Source organism: Miscanthus floridulus, chromosome 11, assembly GCF_019320115.1.
Source record: "Miscanthus floridulus cultivar M001 chromosome 11, ASM1932011v1, whole genome shotgun sequence".
NCBI classification, from domain to species: Eukaryota; Viridiplantae; Streptophyta; class Magnoliopsida; order Poales; family Poaceae; genus Miscanthus; species Miscanthus floridulus.
This window is the reverse complement of record NC_089590.1, coordinates 71,656,529-71,672,137: the sequence shown is the minus strand read 5'-3', so window position 1 is coordinate 71,672,137 and position 15,609 is coordinate 71,656,529. Positions and strand designations below refer to the sequence as shown.

At 47.2% G+C, this 15,609-nt stretch overlaps 1 protein-coding gene across 1 annotated transcript; it reads right to left on the bottom strand.

The window, feature by feature from the left end:
- Positions 1-5,657: 5,657 nt before the first annotated feature.
- LOC136493363 (cytochrome P450 86A2-like) lies at positions 5,658-7,819 on the bottom strand. Its single transcript, XM_066489439.1, has one exon. It carries the CDS (start codon positions 7,685-7,687, stop codon positions 6,068-6,070), a length of 1,620 nt encoding a protein of 539 aa, XP_066345536.1. The 5' UTR covers positions 7,688-7,819; the 3' UTR covers positions 5,658-6,067.
- Positions 7,820-15,609: the final 7,790 nt, after the last annotated feature.

Genomic DNA, 15,609 nt, shown 5'->3' with positions numbered 1-15,609 from the left:
GTTTTCCAAGCTAGAGTTTCGTTTTTTTAGAGAGAGAGTAGTAATCGTGGTTTCATCTAAAAGTAGCAGGTCTAATTAGAAATGAAAAACTTTAAGTTACTATCCATCCAATCCAATTATATTTTTGTTGTCCCTAAAACTCTCTCTTCTCTTCTTTTTTCCCTTACAATTTTGGTGCCTACTATCTTCTCTCTATCGATGCTATCGTAGCTGATGCACGTACCACTGTCACATGTAGAACACATATTTTTTTTATCCAAGTCTATTTCACTGACGAAGCACACATAAAAAAATATGCGTTAGGGGTGCTCTGAATAGCATAAACCTTTTGGATTCTTGCCTGGAACTTGAAAATCCATAACGAACCCTGAAATGACAAAACGTCTAAATGATGAGATTTTTCAGACTGGAAATGTCTTTCGTTCTCTATCGGGGAACTAGAATTGGGTGCATGCTAGTTTCGCACTGATTTTAGTACCATTTCTTTTGCTTCCCTTCTCTTCTAACAATTATATTTATCCGTTTATAATTCTTTGTAAGTGAAATAAGTTAAAATGTGTTGTATTTAAATTGTTCTTTGTCCACAAAAGGTTCTGAACTTTTTTAAAGAATATTTTTGTTTATATGATTTTTTTTATAAAAACACTTTTTGTGAACCGAAAAATAGCCTACCAGCCAAAATGATTTCACAAATGATTCCAATTTATCACTTGAAATGTTTCTTGAGAGAATCTAGATCCAAAATGTTTTTACGAAAACCTGAATCCCTACTAAACGCACCAAAAGCGATGGTGTATTAATTGTTAGAGCCTTTTTCTCTCTTTTTTCCACTCTAGAATTAGATAGTTGTGGATTGTTAGGAGTGTTTTGTGAAGCTTCTTCACCAGCTGGCAAAGCTACTTCAGCATCTACACAAGCAAATGGGGCCAGCTCCACTCGGCTCTACACGTGAAGCCACGGGAAATGTGCTCTCGTAGGGGTGAGCGGGCGGTGGAGCTAAAAAGCAGCTTCCACCAGCTCCCTGGGTGAGGCACGAGCGCATGGACGTGGATTCCCTTCACCAGTGCGTCCTTCTTCTTGGCGAGCTCCTGCAGTCGGCAAGGGAGAAGCCCGTGTAGGAGGTACCTTAGGAAAGGCAATGGAGGAGCGCATGACAATAGCGCGACAAGCGCGAAAAGTGTGGCGGCCAAGGGGGGTAGATGGTGTCGAGACGAGCCTCACGGGGTCAGATGTGCATGCGATGAGGTGGAGGCATGGGAGGCGAGGTAAGGTGGGGAGAGAAGAGGAAGGAAAAGAGAAATAAAAGTGAAAGAAAAATGAAGGAAGATAATGGAAAAAGAGAGAAGAAAAAAAATAAAGGTATTATGGATATTTCCATCTTTTCCAACAACCAGGGTTGTTTTACTAAGCGTAAAAAAGGCCACTTCATTAAAGAAGCCACAATTAGAACTATTTTGGCTAAGGCTGAAACTGTACCAAACAAGTTATAATTAGTTTCATTATCTCTCTTGCACTACGCATCTTCTCTCTCCTCTTAATTTTTATATCACTTCATCGTTTTTACTAATATGACACTATAATAAATAAGTATAAAATCTCTATGAAACCCCTTTAAAACTGGCCTTATATGTGGTTATTGCAGTGATGGACGCAATACTAACCTAACTTATTTCAAGCTCTTGAATTATAGCCGGATATAACTGAATTTCATTCTAATAATCATAATTTAGGCATAAATCAATTTTGTTGGCCATATGAGAGAGATTATAGGGAGCGAGTCGAAGAGCATGTTATAAGTTGCAAAGTAGAAACGTAGCACGGTGACCTATAGAATTAATTTCCATATCTCATCCTATAAATTTAAGATAGGCATATATATGAATTTTAAAAAGTTATGAAATGTTAAATTCTTAGTCAAATAGCTTAGTTATGTAGATTCTAATTTCTACATAATGAAAGGATCCAAGTGGTTCCTGAGTAGTTTTCATCCGGCGGCTCAGAGAGTCAGAGTTCTGGACTTATCTTTTTCCAAGATTGAAAATCATGGTGGAAATGAATTCCAATTCATCAATGGGAAGTCGGAGATTCTAAGCAGCAAAGGTGAGTTAGGCTATTGCTATCTAACGGGAAAGTACCAGATGTTAGTGTTGCACGGCAAAACAACAAACTATAATAAGCAACAGCTTATGATACCCATTGGATGAGGCACTGATCGGTGATCGGTCCATCATAGTGCACAAGCACAAAACGGTGGGTGACAATCCATCATTTCATCAACGAGTACTATTGTACTAATGGAAATACTAGTACTCCTAAGTCCTACTCCCTCGGTCTCAAAATAGATGTCATTCTCATCCTTCGAGAAGTCGAACACTTTTAACTTTGACTAAATATATACAAAAAATATTAGTATGTATAATACATAATTAATGCTTCTTATCGGGTGTCCGTCCCGCGTCAGGCGCGCTAGTTAGGCCTGCCACCGGCCCACCTACAGAGTTCCACAATGAATAAAATAGAGCGACGCCGTTCCTCATTTCGCATCGCTGCTGCGAGCTCCTCCACCGCACACCGCTTCTTCTCCGTCGTTGTGGCCGTGACCCTCTCTCCCTACTCCATGGCGGCCGCTCCCCCCACTCCATAGTGGCTCGAGCAAGCCTCCTCCCCCTCACCTCCATGGATCCAGCCACCCCTCCTCCACGTGCATCTTCCTTCAAGTCTAACGACCTCCATGGCGTCCCCTCCCCCCACTCCATGGCGGCGGCGGCTCTGAGGAGGTAGGTCATTCCTCCTTTGAATCTGAGCCCTCCTCCTCCTCCTTCTTGAAAGCATCTAGGCTACTAGTTGGGTTTCGGTGATTAATGACGACACGAGATTACTATGACTAACGTATGTTTTGCAGAGGTAATTTGAGTTAGGTCATGGTAATGGTAATTGATTGGGAAATCATGGTTATCATGCCCCTATCGATGGAAATCGTTTCGGTTTTCAAAGGATGGACGACAAGGTTAAGGACGGACTGGTTCTAAGTGTTGTTTGGTGATGTAGAGACACTTAGAGTAGTTTAGGACTTTGTTTTTTTTTGCCGTACTGTTAAGGGGGTATGGACTAGTAGCTTGACCTAGATAAGTCGAGTGGGTTAGGTGTGGTGCACACTTGTCAAACCTAGCACTAGGTAGCTCAGGAATAGCCCTAAGATCAATTGGAGTAAACTTCATTTACATATGATTTCGAGTTGGAATTGAATGGAGGGTCAAATGATTGATCGGAGGCTGGTCTGGCTGTGACCGGACGCTGGAGGGTGAGTCCGGTCAGTTCATTTGATCAACTGCAGTCGTCTGCTACTGACTGGACGCTGAGTGAAAGTGCACCAGACGCTGGGTACCTACGTCCGATCAACTCTAGAGGTTCCAGAGAGTCTGTTTCCTGACCGGACGCGTCCGGTTGGTGCTGACCGGACGCTGAATAGTAAAGTGACTGGACTCTGGGTGCCAGCGTTCGGTCAACATCAGTAAGGTTCCAGAGAGCGTTTTTCTTGACCGGACGCGTCTGGTCAGTGCTGACCGAACGCAGGTCAGAGTTCAATCAGAGCTTAACGGTTCTTTCTGACACAGTGGCGGGTATAATTGGCCGTAGCGTCCGGTCACCCCGCAGAATGCTGACTCGGCCTTCAAACGTTATGTTTTGAATGAGGAGGTATAAATACTTACTCTACTCGTTCAAGGGATGTCTCTTGCCGATTTGTTCAGCTGAGAAACACCTTGAGAGTGCAAGGGAAAGCAAGAGCCAAGTGAGGTGATTGAAATTTGAGAATCCAAGATTAAGGACCTCATTAGTGTATAAAGAGTAGCAAGTGTGTATCCACCCTTCTCATTAGGCTTGTCTTGGTCAAGTGAGAGTTTGTGCTTGTTACTCTTGGTGATCGCCATCACCTAGACGGCTCGGTGGTGATTCGGAGCTTGGTGATCATCCGGCGGAGCTTGTGGATGATCCAAGTCAAGTTGTGAGCGGTTGTGGGCGATTCACCCCGACGGAGTATCGAAGAATCAGCCCGTAGAGAGCACTTGATCCTTGCGCGGATCAAGGGGAGCTTCACCCTTGCGCGGGTGCTCCAACGAGGACTAGTGGGGAGTGGCGACTCTCCGATATCTCGGGAAAACATCGCCACATTCATTTCCCTCTCTTTATTTTGAGCATTTACATTTGAGCAATTCATTTCATGTCTTTACATTCTTAGAATTGTCATATTAGAGTAGGATTAGAACCTAAGGTGCAAAACTTTTGTACGGTAGAACAATAAAAACACATTCTAGGCATAAGGGGTGAAGCGAGCGAAGTGTAGGGCTTAATTATTGCAAAAATTTAGAATTAGCCCAATTCACCCCCCTTTTAGACATTTTGATCCTTTCACTCATCCTCTAGATCTGAGGTACACAGCGGTGTCTAGGGTTCCAACAAGCTCTGGGGTCCTATTCCCTCCTCCCTCCGACGAGCTCCAAGGTGATGGGCCAGGGGTTGGAGCAGCCTGCACCTCGAACTCATCCCCTTTCTGTTTTGTAAGTTTTTTTACTGTTTCTCCATGTTGCAATGATGTTTTTGGGATGTTGCAACAGATGATTTTCGAATGTTGTAATAGGGTGATTCATGTGTTGCAGAAATAGAGTTCTAATGTTGGCATTGTTGCAATAGTGGATTTTATTTGTTGAAATTACCCTTTTCAAATGTTCAGCACTGAAAGATGATTATTGAGTTGTTTTTCCATTTTTCCATGTTTTATGGTTGATTTTGCGATGTTGCAGTACTACTGCTTGAGATGTTGCTGTACATACTTTTCGAATGTTGCAGTACATAAATTTTTAATGAATTTTCGATGTTGCACTACGTAGTTTTGCTATGTTGCAGTATTTATATCTCGATGTTGCACTACACAGTTCACGTATTTTTTGCGATGCTTACACTTGAAGTGTTTCGTGCTTTTGGGACAGGGGAGCGGTGGGGAACAGGGCGTGGTGGGGGAATAGGGCGCGGTGGGGAACGGAGACAGGGGCGCGGTGGGGAATAGAGGACAGGGGCGTGGTGGATTCCATTCTATTCTATTCCGATCCGATTATGCGGGGGCGGACGGTTTGGGGAGGGGAGCGGCGTCCGGATGCAGCTCTCGCGTTAGGCGTCCGGGCACTAGGATGCCCGTAATTAGTATCATTATATAGATCGTTGAATATATTTTCATAATAAACTTTATTTAAAGATATAAATGTTACACATATTTTTTTTTAAATAGTCAAAGCTGAAAATTTGTTGAGTGACACGCATCACGTAACGACTTCTGTTTCAGAGGGAGTACATGCAAAGGGTCAGCATCGCCCGCTCCACTTCAGTACTCCAGCTTTCCGCGAGCCAGTAGCCATTGAAGCTGCACGCGATGCAGACTTCTCCTCATCAGACAAAACGGTGCAACCAACGGCATTAAAGGACCGGCTCAAATTCAAACCATTAATGGAATGAACGAGCCGGTTGTTCGCGATCGCACCATTCTTAAACGATCGTTTGATGGAAAGCAACAGCTGCTCTCCATCCATGGAGTAGCGTAGCGGTGGTGCGTGGTCGGGACTTTAGAGATAGCACAAGCTGCTGTTGCTGTCAGTAACGAAATTCCGAAGCCAAAGTGCCCGTAGCATTCATATTCATATTCATAACCATATATAGAGATTGAGACTGATCAAATGATTGATGTCATGCTTGGGTTTTGTTTTACAAACAACATCAGTTTTGGCGGCCCATTAACACAAGCCGCCCAAACGAATTTGGCGCCTCCGCGTCAGGTTACATCATCAGAGAGATTATTATTGCTCTCCAGCTAGCCCTCTTTTCTTCGTCTTCCATTCAAATCCAAATCAAAATGACATGACATGGACTTTTTACACATGCATTTTATGTTCCAAATTGAGTTGAGTAATATACCTCACCAAACTCTTTAATTACTTGCTGTCTATATCTATATAACTTTTCATTTGCCGTTTCCAACTGTCCGCCGCCGTTTCCTTCCCCGACCGACCTGCACGAACTTCTAGGCAGAGGCCGCGGTGGCTCTGGCCGCCGCGTCGTACTCCCCGGCTCCGCGGAGCTCGTCGACGACGGCGCCGAGGTCGCGCGGGCGCACCTCCATCCGGAGCCCGTGCTTCATGAACAGCGTGAGCGACATCTTCTGCTCCACGCGGTGGCCCGGCGCGACGGCGAGGCGGTGGCGGAGGAGCACGCTCCCGGCGATGTTCTTCATCTGCAGGTACGCGAGGTCCTTGCCCAGGCATATCCGCGGGCCGGCGTTGAACGCCACGAACCTGTACGAGTCGTGAGGCTCGAACCTGCTGCCGTCGGCCGACAGCCACCGCTCGGGGCGGAACTCGAGGCAGTCCTCCCCCCACACCGCCTTCATGCGCCCCGCCGAGTAGATGGAGTAGGTCACCGACGAGCCCGCGGGCACGAACGTGCCGTCCGGGAGCACGTCGTCGGCGACGACGTGCTTGGAGTCCTCGGGCACCGAGGGGTACAGGCGGAGCGTCTCCGAGAGCGCTGCCTTGAGGTAGACGAGGCGGTCGAGCTCCTCGAAGTCGAAGGGCGCGGCGAGCCACAATGCCGGGTCCTCGACGCCGCGGGACGCGGCCAGGACGGCGCACAGCTCGCGCACGATCCTGCGCTCCACGTCCGGGTGCGTGGAGACCAGCCAGAAGAACCAGGAGAGCGCCACCGAGGAGGTGTCGCGGCCGGCGAGGATGAAGTTGAGCGCCACGTGCTGCAGCGACTCGTCGGAGTAGGTCCCCTTGCGCATGAAGCGCGAGAGGAGGTCGTCGTGCGGCGTGGCCGACGATGCGTCGTCGCCGTTGTTCTTCTGCTTGCCGCCGGTGAGCTCGAGCTTGCGCGCCCTGATGACGGCCGAGAGGTATCGGTCGACGTGCTGGACGCTGCGCGCCAGCGTGGTCTCCATGCCGAGCCCGAGCCACTTCTTGCACCGCCACACGCACTCCGGGAAGATGAAGCGGTTGAGCGTGGCCTCCGTGGCGCTGTCGAACGCGGAGGCGAAGGCGTTCTCGGGGAGGCCCCTGGCGAGCGTCTCGGGATCCTTGCCGAACGCGAGGCCGCAGATGTTGTCGAAGGTGAGGCGGAGCAGGAGGTCCTGCAGGTCGACGACGTCCGCGTCGCCCAGGATGGGGAGCAGGCGGGCGTGGATGGATCGCGACACCCAGCGTGACATGGCGGTGCGCAGCGTGCGCGTGGTGAACTCGAGCGCGGCCGTCTTGCGCTGCGCCACCCACGTCTCCCCGTCGGAGTTGAAGATGCCGTCGCCGAGCAGGTCCCGGAAGACGGCGTGCCAGAAGGGGCCCTTGGGGTAGTTGTCAAAGCGCGCCTTGAGGACGTGCTCCAGGTTCCGCGGGTCGCACGTCACGGTGACCAGCCCGCCCCGGCGCGCCACCCCGGGCACGGCGAAGATGCAGGTCCGGTACGTGCCCCCCGCGCGGCGCAGGTTGGCGGCGATCCACTCGTGCATGTCCTCGGCGTGCTGCACGAGGCCCGGGAGGCTGCCGACCAGCGGCCACACCCGCGGCCCGCTGAGCCCGCGCGACATCCGCCAGAACCACGCCATGTACAGTGCCACGGCTGCCGCCACCACCGCCCACGCCCCGCCCTCCATCGCTTTCGTTCTTCTTTGCCGACCGGACGGTGGCTGATCCGATCCACCGGACCCGGGCGAGCTATAGGAGGCTGCTGCTATGCTGCGCTGACAGGAGAAATAAGTGAGGCCACATGGACGGCAGCGAGTGACTAGCAGTGCAGGGCTGCGAGGACGTGATCGAGAGGCGAGGCTCTATATAGCAGTCGGCCAGTCGCACCGGAACGGGCAGCGATTCGAGCCGACGCGGACGGACGGCAATGAATACGTGCGCGCGGCCTAGGGGGTGTTTAGTCCCTCAAACTTCTATTTGGCACTATGTAAAAAAAAATTCTCCGTCACATTAAACTTACGGTACATGCATGAAGTACTAAATGTAGACGAAATCAAAAATTAATTGCACAGTTTAATTGTACTTTACGAGACGAACGTTTTGAGCCTAATTAGTCAATGGTTAGATAATTATTACCAAATACGGAATATAAACGAAATGCTACAGTGCACTGCAGTAAATTTGACGGCGCCAATTCCGGCAAACTAAACAAGGGCCTGGTAGTAGAACTAGAATCCATGGACTACCGACCCCATCCCGTGCGCCGCACGCACCGGAGTGGCTTGGGGATGGGTCCGATGGGTCCTGCGTGCTGCGTGGAGTGGGAGGAGCGTACGGTACGTATACGAATACGAGGGTCCTGCTGGCTTGGCGGGACAGGAGACGAAGGAACCTGGATGAATCTTGAGGAATTTGTGAGAGAAAAATATTGTTTTGAATGAAAAAAAGAAACAGAAGAAGCGGAGTTTAAAGGTACGTAAACGGAGCCAGAGTCGAACACCCTCCCCCACTACCCCACCCCACCCATAAATTGCCGTCAGGGGTCGTTGGTTAGTCGAGCGGACCGCTCCAAACCCAACGTGAGCGCGCCGCAGGCGGGCGGGCAGCTGGAGCCTCGGCTCTCCCCTCACCTACTTGTGGGGGAGCCCCTTGAATGCACGCGACGGGGCACATTGAATACGAGCGCAAAACCCGTAGCCGTAGGAGTAGCCATCGGTTAGCCGGCGTCATTGCTGTTGCTGGTTTGCTGCCGATCGTCGCCCGTCGGTACGCTACTTCCTACCAAATACGCCTTGTGTTTTTGCCCGAACCGTGTAATAAACGTGCGCAAGCCATCCAGCGCGCGCGCGCGAAGATGCAACGCAGCAGGCCTAGCTGAACACGGGACGTGCCAGGCGAGGGATGACGCCTGCATGGCTATGGCTGCATCGTATCTACTCGCAATGGACAAAGATGTCAAGCGGCAGGTTAGCGTAGCATGCTAGCAGACGACCGGGGGCAGTGATGAACTGGCCAACTGTTTTTCGGATGGTCTGGTCTGAGCGCCTTTAGAAGGGCCGCCAGAGTGGGTTTGACTTGACGAAGCGGAGAAACGGGTGGAGGGGACTCCGCGCTGCCGTGCTGGAGTGAGGAGGTACTGAGGTTTGAAGCCGGGAGCGTCAGCGAAACAGCCAAACCGGGGGCAGGCACCTTGGTTTACCATTTATTTTTATTTTTTATTTTTACATTTACTTTTATAAAAAGACGGCATGGAGGTATGGAGACTTGGAGAGGGTTGGGTCACCCAACTGAGCCAACCTTGCCCGATCGCAGTACCGTTCGATTAGCTCGAAGAAGACCGGACTGCAGGTAGCTCGCAGTGCCGGTGTGCTGTTGGCTCGATTGGTTTGGTTGGAACTGGAATGAGACTTTTTTTAATGTTTTGCTGCTCGTACCTCGTCGGCCATCAATTTGTCTCAACTCTCTCAGTAACAGTGGGCTTGAGTATGCGTCTTTCTTTGGGCATTCAGCGTACCATCTTGGAGACCTATCCTTTTATTTAATAATACGCATCTGTATTTGTAGATAAGGAAAACGTACATGTAGATGTACGAATATAGATACGTACGTGATACAGAGACAGCTGTCCCAGCCAAACATCACAAAGGACCCTGAAGAAAAGAAAAATTACATAGAAGTCCCTAAATCCTTCGTGAAACCAACGCACTCGAAATCCCCGTCGCCGGCCACCGCCACCGTCAAAGACGCCGAGCACCACCGTGAGCTGAAGAAGCCCCATCGCACATTGGCTTTGATAGGAGTCGAAGTAGATGAAGCCATCGGCGGTCGCCCATCGACCGGGGCTGCGCCCCAAGCTCTTCAGCTCCTGGATCTGGAGACGCCACCGACGACCACCGTCATCGGTTGAAGAACGAGCCCAATCCAGCCACCAACCATCCACAACACCTGCAGCCAGCTCCGCATCCATGAGGAAGAAGGCTAGCATCTTCATCATCTGACAGAGACGCCGAAGCGCCGGCCTCGGACTCCAGTACAAAGCTCGGCGACCTCGCCAGCGATGCTAGAGAAGAGCACCACCGGGGCGAGGAAAAGGTTGGGAGAAGTTATTCACCAGCGTCGTCGTCGCCTCCGTCTCGCCGACGCCACCGGAGCCAGACCCCCCCCCCCCCAACAAACCCTAGCTCCACCGACGAACATCGACAGCGAGCGGACCCTAGACCTAGATAGAACCCTAGCTAGTCTATATACAACCGCACACCGATTCCCCAGCCCTCCTCCATCTTCAGCGCCTAACCGGCCACCGGAGAGGAGAGGGGCCGGCGGAATCACCGCCGGAAACGCACGCCGCCCCTTTTTCGCCCTTGGCAACTGTAGCTGGGGAAAAAGAAGAGACGAGAAGCAAGAGGCCGTTCCTACCGGAATTTTCGAACTCATTCTTGGAGACCTATCCTGCGACTGTGGCAAATGCAACCAGCGACCCAGACTCTCATAGATCCCCTGTTAGCACCATGTTTAGAGAAATTGGAGCTAAAATGATGTTTCTCACTGTCCTCGAGCTTGTGATTCAGTTGCACACTTTCAATACTCCATCCGTTCTAAAATATACCACGCTTTTGACTTTTAAATATCATATTTTACTATTTGTCTTATTATTATTTTTTAAATAATAAAATAAATAGATCATTGTTAAAGTATCTCTAATAATAAAATAAGTCATAACAAAATAAATAATATTGATATAAAAAATTGAATAATACAAACAGTCATACAAGACATCTAAAAATAAAAAAAGTCATGTATTTCGAAACGGAGTTAATAGATGCTTTAGACCAAAGCGTTGTAAAAGGACCTGTTGTGGGGGTATGGCCCCCGGTACCCATAGGATAAGACATGTGCCGCACCATTAGAGGTGGCCCAGCCCATAAGATCAAGGCCTACGGTGCTCGGCTCTGGTCGGCGTGCACCATAAAGCAATCAGAAGAATGTTGAAGATAGAGAAGGATCTGTTCGGATATGATAGATATCGTATTCCTTATGCTATCTAACTGACTTGTAAACCTGTCCACCAGGCTATATAAGGCGGGCAGGGACCCCCCTCAAAATTATCTCATATTCAATACAATACAACAAAGACACATGACGTATGGTATTACGTCGATCAGACGGTCTAAATATGTCTAAATCGCTGTCTCTGCGTCTTGTGTCACCATCCAGTTCCTATTACACGCACATGCACCGATCATCTTCTACCGTGAATATACCTCTCGATAGACTGCCGACCAAATTTCATCGACACCTGTCTTCTAGCTTGTCTCTAGTGCGTTGTCCAGCAATTTGGCTGAACTTAATATTTAGTGTAATTTATTTTCCATTAAAAACTCTCCCAAGGAGGTTCAACCTGTGGAAAGTTACCGGAAAGTTTGTTTTCCTAGTACTTTTAGGATATAGTAAGTCCAGGGCACACCATCGTGGTTAAAAAAGGAATAAATTCTCGTTTTTAAAAGTCAAATAAATTTAAATTTGTTATATAAAAACACAAACATTTTATGATACCGAATAAATATTATTAAACCAATTAATATAATATTTTTTTCATAAGCATATCTAGAGATAGAAATATTCATGTTATTTTGTATAAATTAGATTAAACTTAAAAAAGTTTGACTATTTATTCATCAACTAGCTAGCTAATCATGACTAAGGGCCTGTTTAGATCCATTAGCACTAAAAAATAGCTACCTAATAACTAATAGCTGTTAATTTTTAGCTAACTAATTTTTAGCAGAGGACTGTTCATAGGTGGTTGGATAGTTAGCTGAAGGTGCATATGAATTATTAGCACCTACTCCCTCCGGTATTCTAGAGGACGTCGTTTTGGACAACGACATAGTCTAAAAATAACTTTGACCGTTACTTTGTGCTATAAAATATTTATAAAATATAGCCAATATATATTTTTATGAAACTATATTAGGAGATGAATCTAGTTATATCACTTTCAAATTTTTAAACTTAATCCAAAAGAATTTATTTAAAGTTAAAGTTTAAAATATTTGACTTAAGACAACCTCAAAACGACATCCTTAAGGAAACCGGAGAGAGTATTAGCTGTCACAGAACCGCCCAATTTATACAATATCAAGTACGGCTGCCCCCGCTTAAGACGTTGGCACGCACACACTTTCACTCATATAAACCCGGTAGTCCGCTGAGTGTCGCGAAGAATCTCGGTAAATCAACATCACAACCAAGATCGCATGATTAAGCAAATACACATCACATACCGGAGTTTGCAGTGGAAATAATATTACAATTGAGTTCACAAATAATAATACAATAATAAGTTCAAATCTGATTAGAGGAAATAACATAGCTTTGAAATAATTACAATAATGTAAGTTCGAAATATAAATTGCTAGCTTAGATAACATCCTCCAACAAAAGAATATAGGTGAGAAATAAATACGAAATCGCTGAGCCCATCGACACTTAGCCACCACATTTAGCAGGACGAGACCTTCACCTGCAACAGGATGGGATAAAACCCTGAGTACTAGAATGTACTCAGCTAGACTTACTCGACAGGAGAGAAATAAAAAGACTCACAAGGTTATGCAAGGCTTATTTGGTAGAGCTGGTTGGATAGCATAAATTTACAAAAGAGCATTACTATCATAAGTCCTTACTTTCAATATTTTAGTTAATATTTTAGCATCAAATTTATCAAAGATATTTAAGGCTAAGTTTGCACTTGTTCTATATCAGTCACTTGATTAATAAGCATCACAGTAGTAACCATATCCAGTTTATCATATAATCAGCATAACCATCATGTCCCATCAAGTGTTACTATGAATGCTGGACAATGACCAAGTTTTTCACTATTCGGGAGAGACGACGATTCGAATCGATTGCAACCAGTTGGGCAGAAATCCATAACACAAACCTAGGCCCACCAGCCACGGTAGCCTTAGGTCACATTTGGTATAATTCGGGATATCGTGGGTTTGAGCTGAGCCGCACACTCAAGGGGCAGCCGGATGCTAGGTAGCTCAGGCCAAGCTTGCCCACGGTCAATCCCTGTCCCACCGCACATCCTTACTTCCTCCAGTGTGCGCATCATACATCTCAAATTTTTAGCCCAAATTGAGCTACTCGGCTATACGGTCGGAACGACTTATCCAGCCAGCTAAGTAAAAGAAGGCGTTCAATCTCGAGCAAGGTCCAAGAACGATACGGTCCTTAACCGACACAGGCGGGATAAAAACATGCACACAAGACCTCCATGTCCTGTTGCCTCTCAATCACTAGATCTCGCCCGGTCTCCATTTATTCATCATCACATGGTTATTTTTGACGATCGCAAATATAGCCAACCGTGTCATAGTAGCCACCTATCCTACAGGTGATAGTAATCACCTGACTTCTACCGGTCTAAGCATGGCTAAGCATGAATTGACCTACTCATACTAGTAAGGGTACAAGTATTTATATAGTGGACACGGTAGGGAATATGCATCAACGGTTTTTCATCCAACTCCTATCCACCTAATGCATCATACAAAAGTTATACTCTGTGCATTTATAAAAAGAGAGGGTAGAAGACTTAGAATGCTCCGGGGCTTGCCTGGGATTCGACACAAAGTCAGTTCAGTTAGCTTGCACCGTCTTGTGGAACCTCTCCACTCCTAGCATGCACTCCTAGGGTCCTTCCATCTTCGGGATAGGTCCACCAAACACTGTCTTCGGATCCAACTCCAACATCATATGCTTCAGTTCCTCGCATCGGGCATCTAGCACACCTAGATGAGATGCAACAATGCAAGTGTATGAATGCGATGAATGGCAATATGAGATGCATCACATAAAAGCATTTAAGACAAGCACATGGTTACACGATAAGGCATAAGCACCTAGAGTTGTTTTAGAGAGATAGCAAGCACATCAAGCATGGCACACAAGTTAACTTAAGTTCAGCTATTAAAAGCATCCATCAATCAAGAACTAACTAAACATGTTTAACAAAAATAAGAGCAAGTTAAAGCAATCAACTTAAGCACATGCACAGAATCTGGACAGTAGCATAGAAGGCACTTGTTTTAACCATAATTGGGGTTATAGGTATCCAACAAAGGTGATCCTAGGCTTTTTTAGAAAACTTAGGAAATTGTCTACAACTTTTTTATTACACCCAGAGATGATTCATTAGTTAACTCGGTCGAAAACCATAAGGATGCAGACCTGCACATCAAGGATAGAAAACTAATATGAACTTCAAAAATGTATATGTAAAGTTATAGACATCCAAAAAAACATGATTCCAAACTTTCTAGAAATCATATTAAGTTATCTATAACTTTCTTATTTTCATCTCAAGATGATTTAGCAGTTAACAAGACCAACAACACGGAGAAGTAAATCTGTCCAGACTTAGACAGAATCAGACATCAAACTTTAAACATCTTGTCGACAAAAGATGCTCGGTAGTCCACCGAGGGGTATCCCACAATGATAGATTTGTCGTACAGGTGAGCGAGATCAGGAGCGAGATGGTAATACAAGCATCGAGCCACAAGATTTAGACAGGTTCGATCGTTAGTATGACGTAATACCTACATCCTGTGTTCTGGTGTATTGCATTGAGATGTATCGATCGTGTCCACTAGGGGACCCCTGCCTCTCTTTATATACTTTGGAGGGGTAGGGTTACAAGGAAAGTAGCCTATTTGGTACTATACAATAGCTTGATGCAATCGGACAGCTTGTTTGATGCCTCGGAACGGAGCTTTAGACAGAACGTCTGGTCGGCGGCATATGGCGTTATCTGGTCAGTGACGTGGGCAGCTCGCTTGATGGCTGGGACGGAGTTGATCTCGTGTTGGAGTCAGACGGGTACGCGGAGTCATAGTTGAACGGGTGTAGTCGCTTGATGCAATCGGACAACTTGTTTGATGCCTCGGAAGATCATCTCAGCGGTCATGTCGGTGTTGGAGAGCTTGTCACGGGATGGGATGAATAGACAGTGCTCGGCTTGGTTGTGGCTGCACGATGCACACGTATGTATACACATGCACATGCATGTGCCCTTGTAGATCCGTGCTTGCATATTTGCATGCATGCAGATCCGTATAGCGCATGCAAGCTGTATATCTTGGTTACTTCAATTTGCTTCGCATGACATCCGTAGATCATAGATCAACTTTCCTGGTTTGCTTCTTGTTGATTGGGTCTTAATATTGCACGACCCTCGTTGATTAGCTTGGTGTTGCATGGTGGTGTTGCCGATGGCATCTGTGCCTCTCGGGATTACCAAATTGGGACCGCCTGAGGACACCCTGATGCATCGAGTCTTGGCTCTTGAGCGTGATGAGTGGTGTATGTAGTTTGCATCGCCTGGCTCGTCAGCTTGAATACGTGTGTCGTCAGCCTTCACGCGTGTGGTGCTGGGCGAGCTCAGGGAGTTGTACGTCGCTTCATCGGCCGACGCTTGCCAATTCGGATTTGGCATCTGTAGGGATGCCACAAGCTATCGCCGTGGAATCACGTCACGCGGCGCGGCGAGAAAAGCCGATGCTCTGGTTGTTGAAGCTTGTCGCTGCGATCCGCCGAG